This window comes from Harpia harpyja, chromosome 15, assembly GCF_026419915.1.
Source record: "Harpia harpyja isolate bHarHar1 chromosome 15, bHarHar1 primary haplotype, whole genome shotgun sequence".
Classification (NCBI taxonomy): domain Eukaryota; kingdom Metazoa; phylum Chordata; class Aves; order Accipitriformes; family Accipitridae; genus Harpia; species Harpia harpyja.
Window position 1 is genome coordinate 30,887,048 of NC_068954.1, and position 17,004 is coordinate 30,904,051.

The 17,004-nt window shown below is 69.6% G+C and overlaps 1 protein-coding gene across 1 annotated transcript; it reads right to left on the reverse strand.

The window, feature by feature from the left end:
• Positions 1–106: 106 nt before the first annotated feature.
• On the reverse strand, positions 107–12,811 carry ITGA7 (integrin subunit alpha 7). Its single transcript, XM_052810133.1, is given in 27 exon segments — positions 107–562; positions 1,916–2,041; positions 2,120–2,218; positions 2,320–2,433; positions 2,986–3,078; positions 3,176–3,352; positions 3,543–3,645; positions 3,733–3,767; positions 3,769–3,811; positions 3,928–4,007; positions 4,083–4,166; positions 4,774–4,972; positions 5,054–5,166; positions 5,271–5,420; positions 5,716–5,885; positions 6,012–6,073; positions 6,163–6,258; positions 6,589–6,716; positions 6,800–6,888; positions 7,036–7,229; positions 7,373–7,580; positions 8,829–8,948; positions 9,121–9,252; positions 10,128–10,383; positions 10,479–10,558; positions 10,663–10,790; positions 12,589–12,811. Coding segments are annotated over 27 exon segments (3,432 nt in total). The 5' UTR covers positions 12,759–12,811; the 3' UTR covers positions 107–379.
• Positions 12,812–17,004: the final 4,193 nt, after the last annotated feature.

Below are 17,004 nucleotides of genomic sequence, written 5' to 3' on the forward strand. Positions count from 1 at the left end.
CGGCACCCGCCGCCACACCCATCATGGCGGCTCCCCAGTGCCTTCCCCCCCTAAGGCCACACCCATCATGGCCGACACCCCCAGGCTGCCAAGAAGGGAGACGGTCTCCGCGGAGGGGCTGTTCCTTCTTTTATTGGGTCGAGCATCGCTGCGGGGCCGAGCTGACCCCGTGGGGCCGAGCCCTCCCCGTGGGGTCCAGCCCTTCCCGTGGGGCCGACGGGCCCCGTCCCTGTGCGAGCAGTCCCGCGTGTGCCGGCACACGCGTGTGCCTCCCCACACGCGGTGCCAGAGGGTCCTTCCCCGGGGGCCGGGAAGGAGGGTCCCGTGTCCAGCGTCCCGTGCGCGTGCCACCATCCCCCGGGGCCTGAGGGGGGGGAATCTACGCCGAGCTGGGGGCGACATGGCCGTCGTTGGCCTCGCTCAAGTTGGCGGCCCACTCCTTCCTCTGGATGGTGCCCGTCTTCTCCTCGCGGAACTGCTGCCGCTCCTCCCGCGGGATCTTCACGGCGTGGTACTGCGGCACGGCCGGCGGCGCGTAGCGCGCCCGGCGGAAGAAGCCCAGCTGCGGGGGACCGGCGAGTCAGGGCCCCGCGGGGACGCCTCGGCTTTGGGAACGGCTCCGCGAGCCCGTGGCGCCGGCGCTTGTGCCGGCGCTGGCCCATCCCTCGGCGCTCACCCCGAAAGAGCAGGGGCGTGCGCTTTGCGCCGGCACTTGTGCAACCACGCGCCAGCACCGCAAACGCTCGCACGTCCCGGTTCGGGCACAGCAAACGCTCGCACGATCGTGTGCCGGCACTGCAAACCCACCTGCACCCACAGTGCAAACCCTCGCACACCCACACACCAGCACTGCAAACCCGTGCACCAGCACTGCAAACCCTCGCACGTCCCGGTTTGGACACTGCAAACCCTCGCACACCTGTGCACCAGCACTGCAAACGCTCGCACGTCCCGGTTTGGACACTGCAAACCCTCGCACACTCGTGCACCAGCACTGCAAACCCTCGCACGTCCCGGTTTGGACACTGCAAACCCTCGCACACTCGTGCACCAGCACTGCAAACGCTCGCACGTCCCGGTTTGGACACTGCAAACCCTCGCACACTCGTGCACCAGCACTGCAAACGCTCGCACGTCCCAGTTTGGACACTGCAAACCCTCGCACACTCGTGCACCAGCACTGCAAACGCTCGCACGTCCCGGTTTGGACACTGCAAACCCTCGCACACCCACACACCAGCACTGCAAACCCTCGTTCCCTCCACCCTGACGCCGCACACCCACGCACACCCGCACACAGACCCTGCAAACCCTCGTCCCTCCGCCTCGGCACGCCGCCAGCCCTCGCGCACCCGCGCAGGGCGGCCGCCAGCCCTCGCACGCCCCTGCGCACCGGTGCTCGCTGCCCGCCGGGGCCAGGGCGGGAGAGCCCTGCGTTACCGCTCGCCCTCCAGCGCCTGCTTCTCCGCCGCGGAGGGCTGCAAGCCCAGGCGGGCCCGGTAATAGTTAGCGGCGTAGCGGGACTTTCGGCTGCTCCGCTTGAAGAAGCCGCACTGGGGAGGAAGCAAGAGGGTGAGGCTGGGCAAGGCCAGGCTGCGTGGCACGGCACGGCGTGGCACAGCGTGGCACAACGTGGCTGGGGTGGCATAGCATGGCATGGCATGGCACAGCCGGGGTGGCGCGGCACGGCACGATGCGGCATGGCACAGACGGGATGGCTGGGGTGGCACGGCATGGCATGGCTGGGGTGGCACGGCATGGCATAGCTGGGGTGGCACGGCACGGCACGGTGTGGCACGGCACGGCACGGTGTGGCACGGCACGGCGTAGCTGGGGTGGCACGGCACGGCGTGTCCAGGGGACCCTGTGCCACAGGGAGGGGGACCCATCTTGCCGCGGGGACCCCGTCCCTCACCTTCCAGAGGATGAAGACGAGCAGGGCCAGGACGAGGATGCCGGCCAGCACGGCCAGCAGGATGACCCACCACGGCACGCCGCCGGCCACCGCCGCCCCGGGGTCCAGGTAGATGGAGACGGGGATCTGGGGAGGGGAGGGCGGTCAGGGGGCAGCGAGGCGGTGGGCTGGGGGGGCCGGGGTGCTGGGGAGGGGGGGCCAGACCTGCGTGGAGGCATCCTTCAGCACCAGGTTCTTGATGGAGGAGGTCACCGAGACGCTGGCGCGCACGATCAGCTCCACCGAGGTGACGGCCAGGTACTCCTGTGGCGGGGAGGGGGGGCACGGGATGGGCTGAGCCCCCTCCGCAGACCAGGGGGGACATGTCCCCATCCCGGGGGGGGCCCGTCCACATCCCCTCTTACCTCCAGGAAGGTGCTGTTCCAGAGGCGCCCGCGGGCCGTCAGCACGGCGGCGCGCTCGAAGCTGTACAGCGGGCAGCGGAAGGCCAGGCAGCGCGCGGTGCCCTGGGCACAGTCCTGCGGGATGGGACGGGATGGGGGGGATCAGCCCAGCCGAGCACCCCACCACCAGCCGGGGCACCCCAAGATTAGGTGTGCCGGAATAGGTGCACCCCAGGAGCGGGTGTACTCCAGCTGCTGGTGCACCCCATGCACGGTGGCACCTCGGCAGTTGGTGCTCCCCAGGAGAAGGGGTACCCCAAGACTGGGTGCACCCCAGAAGCGGGTGCACCCCAGGAGTGGGTGGTCCCCAAGAGCAGGGGTACCCCAGGAGTGGGTGCTCATCAGGATCATGGGTACCCCAGAAGCAGGTGTACCCCAGGACTGTGTGCACCCCAGAAGTGGGTGCACCCCAGGAGTGGGTGCTCCCCAGGAGCAGGGGTACCCCAGGACTGTGTGCACCCCAGAAGCGGGTGCGCCCCAGGAGTGGGTGCTCCCCAGGAGCAGGGCTACCCCAGGAGTGGGTGGTCCCCAGAATCAGGTGCACCCCAGGACTGAGTGCACCCCAGAATCGGCTGCACCCCAGGAGTGGGTGCACCCCAGAAGCGGGTGCCCCCCAGCCCCACTCACCAGCGTGACATTCTTCCTCCTCTCCGCAGGTGCCGGCACCCACCAGGACCCCGGAGTGGGTGCCTCAGCGCCGTCAGCCTCCCCCGGTGGCTCCTGGAGGGGGGAAGGATGGGCATGAAGGGGGGGGGGGGGGCAGCAAGGACCACCCCGGGCATGGATCCATCCCCGTGCCCCCCTCCCGCGGCGGTACCAGGGCCAGGCGCAGCGGGTTGGCGGCGGGGCTGCAGGCCGCCCGCTGCCCCGGGGAAGCCGCCAGTTCCAGGTGCAGAGGGTAGAGCAGCCATTTCCCATTGCTGATCTCGTGGGGCCAGAGGAGGGTGAGGAAGGCTGAGCCCAGCGTCTTCAGCGACTGGCCCCGGTTGGAGACCTGCCGGGGTGGAGTGGGGGGGGGAACGGTGGCGTGAGCGGGGCGGCACGGACACCCCCCCCCCCCCATGCCACAGCCACCCCCCATCCAGCAGCGTGGGGCGGGAAGGGGAGCAGCAGGGCTGAGACCCCCGGCGTCCCGCGTGCCCCCCGTCCCCTCGCCGCGGGAGCCAGGCGTCGGGGCGACTCACCGTGACTTCGAAGCGCACGGCGCTGCCCACCTGGCTCTCCCGCCGCACGGCGCTCTCCCCCCGCACCACCCCGCCGAAGAAGAGCCGGGGCGGTACGGCCACGCTGTGGGGACAGCCGGGGGTCAGAGCAGCCCTGGGGGGGGGGTGGTGGTGGTGGTCCCGGACCCCCCCCCTTCCTGCCCTCACTCACCCCGTCACGGAGAGCGGCAGCTCGATGACCACGCGGGGCGCGAGCCACCACCGGCTCCAGCCCGGGCTGCTCGCTGATCCTGGGGACAAGGCAGGGAGGAATCGGGGGGGGGCATCACCCTGAACCCCCACTGCAGACACACAGAGCTGAGCGTGGGGCTCTGCCGTGAAGGTCCCCGACCCCCCCGGGGCTCACGTGGACAGGGCGAGCTCCACCGCCAGGTCCGTGGTCTGGATGGTGATGCCCAGGGTGCTGAGGATGAGGAAGAACCGCACCTGGGGGCAGAGGGGTGAGGGCTGGGGCCGGGGCCAGGGACCGGGGGGGCAGGGGGAGCGGGAAGCTGCACCCACCTGGGCTCCGCGTTTCATGGGGTTCCCCAGCTCGCACTCCACCTGCGAGCCATTCTGGTTGGCGAGGCACACCACCAGTTTGTCCTGGGGGGGCAGAGAGCTGAGACCCTGCTGCTGGGGGTACCCCCCCAGCCTGCTGCACCCCGGGACTAACCCCTTTCTGCACCCCTGGCACCAGCCCCATCCCTCTGCTTCCCTAGGACCATCCTTCTGCATCCCGAGGACCATCCCCATCCCTCCATCCCCAGCACACCCGGGACCATCCCCATCCCTCTGCTTCCCGAGGACCATCCCCATCCCTCTGCTCCCTAGGACCATCCTCATCCTTCTGCATCCTGAGGACCATCCCCATCCTTCCGCATCCCGAGGACCATCCCCATCCCTCCATCCCCAGCACCCCTGGGACCATCCCCATCCCTCTGCTCCCTAGGACCATCCTCATTCTTCTGCATCCCAAGGACCATCCTCATCCTTCTGCATCCCAAGGACCATCCCCATCCCTCCATCCCAGCACCCCTGGGACCGTCCCCATCCCTCTGCATCCCCAGATCTGATCCCATCCCACACCCCCAGCAACCCCAGGACCACCGCTGTCCCTCTGCACCCCCAGGACCACCCTCTGCCCCCAGCACCCTCGGTACCACCCCCAGAGCACCCCAACCTCACTCCCCCCCCCAGGCCCCCACCGCACCAAGGACGCCCGGCCATCGTAGGGGCGCAGGGCGGAGTAGGGCAGCTCCGGGGGGAACGTGGCGGTGAGCATGGCCTCGTGGGCATCGTCCCCGTCCCGCTGCGGCTCCGCCGGGTCCGAGGGCAGGTTGGTGACGTGGATCTCCAGGGCCACGTCCTTCTGGTCGCTCATGGCGAAGATGGCGGTGCCATCCGCGCCCCTGGGGGCAGAGCGGCTGTGAGCCCCCCCACCCCACCCCGGGATGTCCCCAACACCCCACGGGTTGGGGACCCCCCCTCACCTGGGCAAGGGCAGGAAATCGGCGTCCCCCAGGCGGGCGCAGAACTGGAAGCGGAGCTGGAGGTTGCTCTGGCAGATCTTGTCATCCCCGCAGCCTTGCTTCAGGAAATGTACCTGGGGGGGGACACAGGGACACTCCAGGCAGCCCCCGTGCGGGACGGTGCACCCCGCACCCCCGGGGAGGTGTGGGGGGGTGTGGAACGCGGCCGGGTCCCCACCTCGGTGCGGTGGCTGCTGGGCTGCTGGGGGCTGAGCACGGGCAACAGGGGCGGCAGGGTGGCCCCCCGGCTCTGCCGCGTCGCCCCGGCTCCCTGGATGCCGTAGGCGAGGGTGACGGCGATGGGACGCAGCTTGTCACGGATGCTGTCCTGCGGGCAGGGTGGGCGAGGGTGAGGGGGGGGGACGGGGGGGGGGGGACAGGGATGAAGGTGGGGATGGGGAGGAGGATGAGGGCAGGGAGGGAAACAGGGATGAGGACGGGGATGGGGGATGAGGACAGGGATGAAGATGAGGATGGGGATGAGGATGGGGATGGGGATGGGGATGAGGACAGGGATGGGGATGAGGGTGAGGATGGGGATGGAGATGAGGATGAGGATGAGGATGGTGATGAGGACAGGGATGGGGATGAGGATGGGGATGGGGATGAGGATGGTGACCCACCTGGAGCTGGAAGGTGGCTTTGACACAGGCGCGGGCGTGCTGCCGGGGCAGCTCCACTGTGTCGGAGAACTGATGCTCAGGGTCCGAGGGACGGCGGCCGAGGAAGGAGACGCGGGGGGCCTGGCCCAGGCGCCGGCGGTCCGTGTCGGCATCGAACACGTACTCCAGCACTGGGAGGGAGAGGGATGGGTGCGATGCCGGGGGTCCCTTGCCTCCCACCCCGGCGGGCTCCTGTCCCCCCGCTGCGGTGCATCCCAAGGACCCCCCACCCCGCTGCCTGTCCCCACCGCGCTCACCGAGGCGGGGGCTGTAGCTGGTGGGACTGGCCGTGTAGCTGAAGCAGGCTCGGACATCCACGCTGCGGGGGCACGGGGTGAGACGGGCGGCACCCACCCCCGGCCGTGCCCCGGCTGTGTGCCTGGGGGGGGGGAAGCGGGTGGCACCCACCAGACGCCCTCCTGGTGCTGGCAGTTGCTCTGCTCCAAATCGATGTTGGGGGGGAGAAGGGAGACGTTCCTGGAGACATGGATGACTGGCCGGGCCCTGCCAGGGGAGAAATGGGGGGTGCCAGGCTGGGCCCCCCCCACCCTGAGCCTTGCGCAGACCCGGCACTCGCCCCTTGCACGGGATCCCTGGCCGGGCCCAGGGACCAGAGACCCCCTGGGTGAGGGGGCTGGGAGGTTTGAGGGGAGCCCTGCAATGGGGGATGCTCTGGGAGGGGGATGCTCAGGAATGGGGATGATCAGGGATGGGGATGCTCAGGGAGGGGGATGCCCAGGGAGAAGGATGCCCAGCGGTAGGGATGCTCGGGGAGGGGGATGCTTGGGGATGGAAGCAGCCCAGGGGTGGGGGCTGCCCGTGGCGGGCACTCACCTGTACAGCACGACGGTGTCGGAGAGGGAGCCGACGAGCAGGTCAGGGTAGAGGTTCCCATCCACGTCCAGCCCCCCCGAGAGTGAGTACCCGAAGGCTGTCACTCCCACACCCTCCCCGTCCAGGACCTGGGGACAAGGCACCCGTGACACTGGGAACCGGTGGGAGAGGGGCAGTGGGCAATGCGCCCCCAGGCCCCGCACCCCCTCACCTGTGCCGGCTTTGCCACGATGCCAAGGTTGCTGCCATGGTAGATGTAGACTTTGCCGGCACCGTCGAAGGGGGCTCCCACAGCCAGGTCTGGGGGGGCAAGGACGGGTGGGGGGGGCCTGAGACCCTCCCAGGACCTTCTATGGGATGCAGCCCCCACCATCTCCCCCCTCGGCAGGACGCAGGCTGTGTTCCAGCCCATCGGGACCCCAGAGCCCCCCCCCCCGAGCCCCTCACCCTCAAAGCCGTCCTGGTTGAGGTCCCCGGCGGCGCTGAGGGCGATGCCGAACATGGAGCCGCGGGTGCCATTGAGGCGGAGGGGGGTGGCGGAGTCCCAGCGCCCTGCCGGGTTGATGTAGACGTAAGCAGCCCCCCCGATCTCCTCCTTGCGCTCAAAAAAGTGGGGGGCCCCCACCACCAGGTCCATCCAGCTGCAAGGACGGCGGCTCCATCACCCTCCCGGCCGCGGCAAGCCGTCCCGGTGCACCGAGCCAGGGCAATACCCCGGCACGGAGATTGGGGGAGTGGGGGGGGGCCGAGCTGCCCCGGCCACGGAGGGTCCCCCCAAACTCACCCATCGCTGTTGAGGTCGAGCACGGCGACGGCGTAGCCGAAGGCGGAGGTGAGCTGCTGGCCGGGCAGCACAGCCTCGGGCACCAGGCGGTTGGCACTGTCGCGGCGCAGGATGACCACGGCCCCGGTGTGGTTGGCGCGGGGGGCTCCGGTGACGAAGCTCAGCTCCCGCCTCCGCGTCAGCCCCGCGCCCGAGTCCACCGAAAAGCCTGCGGAGGTAGCGGGGGGGGGCAGGCGTCGGTGCCTGCCTGGCCCCCGGCCCCCCCCACCCGCCATCTGCCCGTCCGTCTGTCCGTCTCTCTCTCTGCTCAGCCCTGCGTGGCCAGGTCTCCCATCGGGGACCCTCGTGCTTTGGCGTGGGAATGGTGGGGGGGGGCTCTGCTCGTGCCTCAGTTTCCCTGCTCTGCACTCCCTGGGGTACAGTGGCTGTAGCTGGGGGGGGGGGCTAGAGGGTCCCGGGGGGTCCCCTCCCCGGCTCTGGAGCAAGGGGGAGCAGAGGCTGCCAGGGTGAGCAAGGACCAGCCCCTCCCCGCATTGCCAGAAGGGAAGATTTTGGGGAGAGAAAGGAAGATTTTCGGGCCAGAGCAGCAAGACCCGGAGCAGAGCCGGACGGGGGCTGGAACCACCCCCCAGCTGGAGAGAGCGGCAGAGCCCCCTCCACGGTGGGGGGCCGGGAGCCCCTTCCCCACATGCAGCGGTTGCAGTGCGCAGCACCCCCGCTGCAGCCCCCCCGGCAGCCATGCAGCCCCCCGGCAGCCCCCAGCCACGCTCCGGCTGGCTACGGCCGCTGTCTCCCCCCGCAGGAACCGTGCAACCCCCCCCCCACGCAGAAACATCTCCGGAGGGAACAGCACGGGGACAGTGGGGTGCTGGGGGGCCACGCCAGGCTCTGTGCCCCCCCTGGGCTCTGCCCATGCCCCCCGCCCCCCAGCCTGGCGGTGCCCCCACCGCAGCCCCAGCACAGCGACGGGACACAGGACAAGGACAAGGACAGGGATGGGGGCTTGGGGGGGTTTGGGACCCCCACCCTGTGTGGGGGGGTGACAGCCACAGGCGTGTGCCTGCAGGAGATGGACCCCAGAGGGGTGGGAGCGTGCGGCGGGGGGGGGTGTGTGCAGCCACACGCGTGCACGGCTGGGTGTGCAAGGGGTTGTGCACGAGGAAGGGGGGGCATGCATGCGGGGGGGGGTGTGCAAAGGAGGGGTGTGCTTGGTGTGTGCGTGCAAGATGGGGGGGCGATGCTGCGTGCACAGGGAGGTGCGGATGGAGGTGTGCTCGGTGCGTGCGCGTGGGGACACGCGTGTGCGCGCGTGTGCTCGCAGGACCCGGCGGAGGCTGCGGGAGCTCTCCTTTCCTCTCCCTTCCACAGACACGGGGGGGGACGACACACCACGGGACACGGCTCCGGGTAGGGTGGCACACGGGGGGGGACGCCGTCGGTGCCGGCGTTTACGAACCCAAGTAGCTATTCTGGGCCACGTCGCCGGCCGCGCCGGGCACCTTCTCGCTGGGCTCGGGGGTTTTGTACACCAGCTGGTCGGGGTCTGAACTATCAATGTTTGTCACAAAAAGCAGCCCTGCGCCGCGGCCGGGCGGGAGAGAAAGAGAGAGGGGCGTCAGGGTGGGCATCGTGGCCGGGGCAGGCTGGAGCCGGGCGGCTGGGACGAGCGGGGGGGTCCCACGGCAGCGATGTGGGGGTCCCCCTGCGCCGTGCCATCGTGCCGTGCCCGGGCTCCGCCGTGCCCGTACCGAAGTAGCTGTTGGCGGGCACGGGGATGAGCGAGGGGTCCTGGTCCTTCTCGCCCCCGGCTTCGTAGGGCCCGTCGTCGTAGCGGAGCAGGTCGAGGGAGCTCTGGTTAAGCAGCTCCACGCGCAGGTTCCCTGCCGAACCGAGGAGGGGTGAGGGGGGCCGGGGTGGGGATCCCCCCACCCACCCACCCAACTGGGGACCCTCCTGCTGCCTGGGGACCAAGGGGCACCGGAGCTGCCCCACGGCGCTGCGCTCGCCGGGCGGACCTGGCCCCGGCCTTGGCGTCCCGATACACGGACACGTGGCTGCGGCGTGCATGCACGCGTGCCCCAACCCACGCGTGCACACACACGGGGCGCACCCCCCCCCGGGTACTCACACACACAGAGTGTGCGTGTACGTGCACACACCTGCACACATGCTTGCGTGCATGCACACACCCGTAGCATGAACACACACCTGTGGTGTGCTCACACCCCCACACACGTGTGCTCACACCCACAGCATGCGCACACATCATGCATGTCTGTGCACGTGCCTGCACGCACACACACACGCTTGCATACGCACGCTCATTTGCACCCCCACCCCCACCTGCACACTCATACAGCGTGCACGCACCCATATGCTCACACATACAGCGTGCACGCACACCTGCTCACACCCACAGCTTGAACACACACCTGTAGCGTGCTCTCTCTCACACACATGCCTGTGCTCACACCCACACGTGCTCACACATACAGCGTGCGCACACACCCCCCTGCTCACACCCACAGCACGCACACGGCCACACGCTCGCACCCAGACCACGCTCGCGCACGGCACCCAGGCACCCGTACGCTCACACCCACAGCTTGCACACCCATCGCACACGCGTGTGCACACCTCGCACGCCTGCCCAGGCAGGAACACGCACCCGGCCAGCCGCGCACCGCCCCGCTCCTGCACCCTCACTCATCCTGGGGTTGGGGGGGGGGGGTCCTGCCGTCCCCCCAGCCCTCACCCTTCCAGTTGTAGGTGCCGGGGGCCCCGAAGAGGATGTAATGGTGGTCGGGGCTGAAGGCTGCGGCCAGGCCCTGCTGGCAGAAGCCGAAGCGGTCGTGGCCCTGCGGCCGCCCCTCGCAGAACTTCCACTCGCCCCCGTCCAGCTCGTCCCGCACCCGCAGGTCCTGGCTCAGCACGAAGCAGCGCCCGATCACGTCCCGCGTCTCCAGGGGCTGACGCACCCGGTGCCGTGACTCGTACAGGTGGGCGCAGGTCTGTGCGCGGGGAAGGGGGGGGTCAGGAGGTGCCGGGGGACCCCCCCCCGCCCCTGCAGCCCCCGCTGCCGGTTCTCCCCCTCTCCGGTGCTCACCACGATCTTGCCGCCGGCACCTTGGCTTTTCACGCTCACCCCCAGCCACTGGTTCTCCTTGCTCTCCCGCTGCAGGTCCACTGGTGGGGACGGGCAGCGTCAGCCCCTGCCGGGACCCCTGGGGTGGGGAGCCAGGGGGTGGCCCCCCTGCAGACCCAGCACCCCCCCCAGCTGCGCAGCTCACCTCCTTCGTCGATGGGCACCCGCCAGCAGTCGGAGAGCTCGGGGGTCAGCGGGCAGGCGAAGAGCCCCCCGGTCCGGTTGGCACCTTGGCTGGGCAGCGCCGGCGCTTGGGGGGCCCCCACCAGCAGCCTGCCACGGCAAGGAGCCCCCCGTCAGGGCACGGGCCCCCCCCCCGCCCGCGAGCCCCGGCCGTGCACAAGCGGGCACGTGCGACACTGGGTTTGCACAGACGCGCTGCCAGGTTTGCACACCCGGTGCCCCCCCCGGCACCCATCGGGAGCATCCCTGTCCCCATGCAGCTGTCCCCACACCCCCGCACCGATTTCACGCCGTTGGCCGTGCCGGCGCGGTGCATGCCCAGCACGGTGCCAGCCCGCCCGGCCGAGCAGCTGCAGCCCTGGCGCGGCCGTTCGCAGGCCTCAGCCGCAGCTCGGTGCACGTGTGGGCGGGGGACAGGGCGCAGGAGGTGACGCACACCCAGACCCCCCCACTCCCTGCCCCGTCCCCCTTGGTGCAGCAGGGTTGGGGGCACCCTGACCCCCACCCAGACCCCCACCCTGCCCAGCCCTCCCCAGGGACAGGGCTCGCTCCTCTGTCGGATGAGTGCCGTGCCGCCGGTGGCTCTTTGGTGGCCGTGGGGCACCTGCGGCCACCCCCAGCCCCTCTGCCCTGGGGGACGGTGGCCTCAGGACGCGAGGGAGCCCCGGGGGGTGGCGGAGAGGCAGAGCCGGTAAAAATAAACTGGAATTCACTCAAAATAACCCTGCAGCAACATGCCCAAAAAAGGAGGGAGCCAGACGGAGGCACAGGAGCGCACCCCGCGCCAGGGCACCGGGCACTGCCCGGGGTGCCAGGGCCAAGGGAGCGGGTAAGGAGCCCGTGGGGCCGAACCCATCCCCGAGACCCGCCGGGGAGCGGAGGGGACGGGCAGGGGGACACCGGTGCGGTGCCGGCGGGGCAGAGCCCAGCGCGGTGCCGGCGGCTCCGTAAACACCTGCCCGGGAGCCGGGGCACCAGGGAGCGAAAATAACCCTCCCGCCGCCAAGAATGTGGAGAGGGCGGCTGCCGCGGCCGGGCGGCTTCGGCCGGCGCCACCGGCCTGGCGGGGGGACGGGGACAGGCGGTGGCATGCCAGGGCGTCGGGGACGAGGAGGGCGGCTGGGCCCTCGCGAGCGGGTGGGGAGGCGCGGGCGACAGCGCCCCAAGACCTGCCGGCTCCAGGGGTCCCTGTCGCTGAGACCCCCGCCAGCAGCCCGATCCCCTCTGGGGGGCTCACAGGTGCCACGGGGACCACAGGGGCTGGGATCTGCGGGGGACACGGGGGACACAGGGGCCGGGGACGGTGACCGCGGCCGGTGGCTGCCCTGGCATGCGGCGGGTGGGCGTTTGCCAGCTCAGCGGCAAGCGGGCGCGGGGGAGGCGGCGGGCACGGCCCGGGGAGGGGGGGCCCGGCCTGGGGGGGTCCATCCGCCCGAGCACCCTGAGGCTGTGCTCGGGGCATCGATCGCCCCCCAATTCCCCCCCCCCCGGCCCCGACTGAATAATTCGGGAGCGGCGGCAGCGCAGGCGGCGGGTCCCCGCGCCCGTCCCCGTCGCCTCGGGTCTCCAGCCCCGTTACAGTCTCGGCACCCCGAAGCCGTGAGGGGCAGGATCTGGCCCCTCCAGCATCCCAGGGAGCGGGGCGGGGGGGGGGGGAACCCCGAGCGGCTGCCGATCCCCAGCTCAGCGAGGGGGGGGGGGGACACAGACCCGAGGAGGGGGACACAGAGCGGGGGGGACCCGACCCGGGACAAGGATCCACGGGGACAGCCCGGCTGTCCGGAGTGGAGGGGGGGGTGTCCACGGCTCCCGCGCCCCTCCCGGCCCCGAGGGTCCGGACCCCCCAGCCGCCCCCCCCCCCCCCCCGGGGGGGGTCTCCCGCACTCACCAGCCGGCCGGCTCGGGGCTGAGCTGCCGGTGCAGAGCCACGGCGAAGCCGAAGAGGCTGCCCTTGTCGCCGTCCTTCAGCAGGGTGCTGGTGGCATCCAGGTTGAAGGCTGCGCTCGCCAGCAGCCGCAGGCAGAACCAGGGCAGCCAGAGCCCCCGAGCCCCCGCCATGCCGCCGGTCCCCGCCGGTCCCCCCCTCCTCCCGGCTCCGGCTCCGGCCGCCGGCGAGGAGGAGGAGGAGGAGGAGGAGGAGGAGGAGGACGGGGAAGCACAGCCCCCGCCCCGCCTGCCGCGGGCTGGGTCCCACCGTGTGTCACCGCCCGGGTCGCCCAGCCCGGGGCAGAGCACCGCAGCAGCCCCCCCCCCCCCCCCCCCCCGCCGTGTACTGCACCCCAAATTCTGGTGCATCGCACCCATCACCCCGTACTGCACCCTGCATGGGGCATCGCACCCCGTATCGCAGTGTACTGCACCCCACATCGCAGCGCATCACTCCCGTACTGCACCCTGCACGGGGTATCGCACCCCACATTGCAGCGCATCGCACCCGTCACCCCAAACTGCACCCCGCACGGGGCATCGCACCCCGTATCGCAGCGTACTGCACCCCAGATCACGGTGCATCACACCCATCACCCCGCACAGGCCATCGCACCCCGTATCACCATGTGCTGCACCCCACATCGCAGTACCTCGCACCCATCACCCCATATTGCGCCCTGCACAGCGCGGTGCACCCCACATCACAGCGTACTGCGCCCCGAATCGCTGCGCATCGCACCCCTTATCGCAGTGCATCGCACCCATCGCCCCTTATAGCACCCTGCACAGCGCTGCACCCCCGTATCGCAGTGCATAGCACCCCGTATCACAGTGCATGGCACCCCACACCGCACGGACCAGCCCTGCCCACACGCGCAGGCAGATGTCGAAGCCCCCAGCCCACCCCCAGCCCCCTGGGAGGTCTCCCCATCCAGGCACAGCCCTGGGGGCACCGGTGACCCCCCCCCCGGCCCCAAGCCGCTGCTCACCCCCCTCCAGCACTGCTGAAACGGGGCCACGTCCCCCAGGGCCGGGCACAGCACCAGGGCTGGGCAGCAGGGGATCCCTGGCTGGGGGGGTGAGGCGGGGGGGCAATTGCCCACCTCTGGACCCTCTGTGAGCCGGGACGGAGCGGAGGAGCACTCACAAGATGTCTGCTGAGCGAAGTGTGCCAGGACTGCCATCGGGCTCTGCATGGCCATCGCCAAGAGGCAACACCCCAACACCCCAAAACCCGATCACCTGCAGTGATACCCTGATACCCCGATACCCCAAAACCCCATCACCTGCAGCGATACCCCAACACCCCGTCATCTGCAGTGATACCCCGATACCCTGATACCCCAAAACCCCGTCACCTGCAGTGATACCCCAATACCCTGATACCCCAAAACCCCGTCACCTGCAGTGACACCCTGATACCTCCTCCACCCTTGGGCCGGGAGAGGAGTCACCCCCCTGCACCCCAAAACAAGAGGAGCAGCTGGCTCCCCAGCAGAGTGGGACCCCCGCACCCCCATGCCAAAGGGGCCAGTGCCTTCGCAGGCTCCCGGGGGACAGGGGGGCCAGCGGTACCAGCACAGCAGGGTCCCACGGGAGCGGTTGTGGCTCGAGCACAGCCCCGTGCCCCAAACGGCAGCTTCGGGGGGGAGGGAAAGGGGGGGCTGTCATATTTTCCAGCACACTGGCTATTTTTAACCGCTCCCGCTCTCCAAAGGCCTGTGAAGATATTTGGGAGCTGGCAGGGCTGCTCCGGCCGTGTGAATGAGCTCCAGCTCCGCGCTGGATGCAGGAACAGTCCTTCACCCCGAGATCCTCCTCCTCCTCCTCACTGCCAGCCGGCCCTGCGTTCGGGGGAAATGAAGGCAAGGCCAAGAGGGTCCATGCCCCCCCCCAGCTCGCCCCCCACCTGGCTGCCGTCCAGCCCTCCCCACGCTCACCCGTTCTTTCCTCTTGCGCAGCCCAAATCCCTTCCCAACGTCCCAGCCGTCGTGCTCCCGACGTGGGAAACGGCTGATCCCTGCCTGGGAGCGGAGGACGGGAACAGACCCAGTCCCCGGGGGCTGCTCAGCCTCCCGCAGCCCCCCCCGCACCCCATCGCCCACCCAGCAGGGGAGCACCGAGCTCCCCATCAGCTCTCCTGTCCAGCCGCTGCTGCCCGATGAAGAGGATGGCATCACGCGAGCATCAGGCCGAGTATAAATGGAAAGGAAGGTGGTGGTCGCCGGGAAGCCGGGTGAGTAGCTCATCTAGATAAAAACAGGACTTGGGGTCCCGGTGCCGCCCCTCAGCACAGAGGGGACCCCCCAAAAAATCTTATTAAGGCTTCAGGATGTCCAGGAGCAGGGAGAGAGGAGATGGGATCCCAGCGCGCATCTCCAACTTGCTCTGCCACCCGGCTCTCCTCCTGGCTTCCAAACCAACCACCTCGGGGACAGCACACTCTCAAGCCTCCCTCCTCCCACCCAAGCCTCCAAATCGGCTTTATTTTCCCTCAAACAGACCCAAATCCGAGGCTGGAGCACTCCAGCTGTGGGGGAGCCAACCCCATATCCCAAGCAATTCCAGGACAGACCCTCGGGGCTGCCACAGCGGGGTCCCGGCAGAGAGCTCACTCCGCTCCCCACACCGAGCCCGATAATATGCCGGAGAAGCCAGCTGCTCCGGATTAGCGACAGCAGCTCTCCTGGAGGCCTGCCCCCCCCCCCCCCCCAGAGCCCAGCGGGTCGGGGATTTCCAACCCCAAAACCGCCTCGTGAACGGACAACAGGACGCTTCCCAACTCGGGGCTCCCGGGGGGGCCTCACGGCCTCATCCCACCCCGGCACCAGCTGCCGGCGATTGGGTTTTAGCGGGGCCGGCTTTGCCGCACAAGGCACGGCACGAGCGGGAGCGGCCGTCGCTGCCCCCGGACAAGCAGGGAGCGAGAGCGGGAGCCTGGTCACTCCTGGCATCACGGCGGGCTTTGTCATCCCCTCCGTGCCATCTCAACGGAATTTTATTTTCAGTGCAAGGGCCAACTTCCAAATGAGGCAGGGTTTAGCAAGGGGAGCGCTCCCCCCCTCCGGCCCAGCTCACGGCAGGACGCCATTCCCAGTGGCTCAGGGATGAAGCACGAGGGTTTTCATGGCTGGGGGGTGAGCGAGGGAGCGGGGGGGTCAGGCAGCAACTCGCCTGTCAGGAGAAGAAAACTCCTTGTTGGGAGGATTCCCTGTGCTCCAAGCCCTGGTTTGGATTTGAACCCTGAGCTCCCAGAAGCCGCAGTCTCACCCCAGCAGCCTCCGCATCGTGCAGCCGAGATGGGGGGGAGCGCACGGGGAGGGGGGGAGCAAGCAGGGCTGAACTCCCCAACCCACCCAAGGACAGCGGAACCCAGGGGCAACACGGGGACATCTTCATCCCGCTTCCACAGCCAGGGCAGGATCTGCTCCAGGATTCTCGCCAAGGCTTTTGCAGGGTCAGGAGCAGGAGAGTGGGAGAGCCGGGAAGCGCTGCCCTGGGCGTAGAAACAGCTGGAGTCAGGGAGCGGCGAGGGCTGGGAGTGGAGCTCGGGCAGGGCGAGGATGGGACCCACCGCTCGCTTCCACACGGATGGAGGGAGGGAAACGCTCCCGAGGGCTCCCCCGGAGCGGCCAAACCACCTCGTCAGCACCTGTAACTCTGTGAAGGGCTGAATTAAATCCAGGCTCTCCCCACGGAGCATCCTGCGATGGCAGGAGAGGAGGGAGGACGGGCGAGGCGGCGGAGCAACACACGGGAGCAGCTCCTGTGCCCGCAGCCTGGGCCGGTCGTGCCTCTCGGGGCAGACGCGAAGGCGGTTCGCTGCTGTTCCAGGCAGCGTCAGCAAGGGAAGCCGAGGCACATTCCCGGCGCGTGCCAAGAGCCGGAGCCAGCGCCTGGGAGAGGTGTGAACTCCCACAGGCGCCCATCAGCCGTCACCAGCAAAGGTCCACAACTGGGCAGCGATCTTCATTCCTGTGGAAGGAAGGGCAGGAACCGGGTTGGCGCAGTTCTGGGAGCGGTACCTCCTCCCGGGGCGGGCGGGAGAGCTGCCAGCAGTCATCCCTGCAAACACCAAACCCCCCCGGATACACCCAAACCTTTCATGGGGAGCAGCCGACCCCGACACAAGCCAAGCCCAGGTGCAGGGAGGAGCGGAGTGGCCCCACTACATGCAGACCCCGAGCATGCTTTGCCCGACAGCACCCCTGCTAGCCCGGCACGCTCGTCAGCTAACGATGGGAACAACAAAATAAATTCCTCTGCCCTCCCCAAGGCTGCAGGGGCTCCTGCAGGCAAGAACTTGTTTGTGTAACTGGAGCGGGCCAGCATCAGACAGGCGTGTGGGGAGTAAGCTGGGGTTATTTTTACCCAT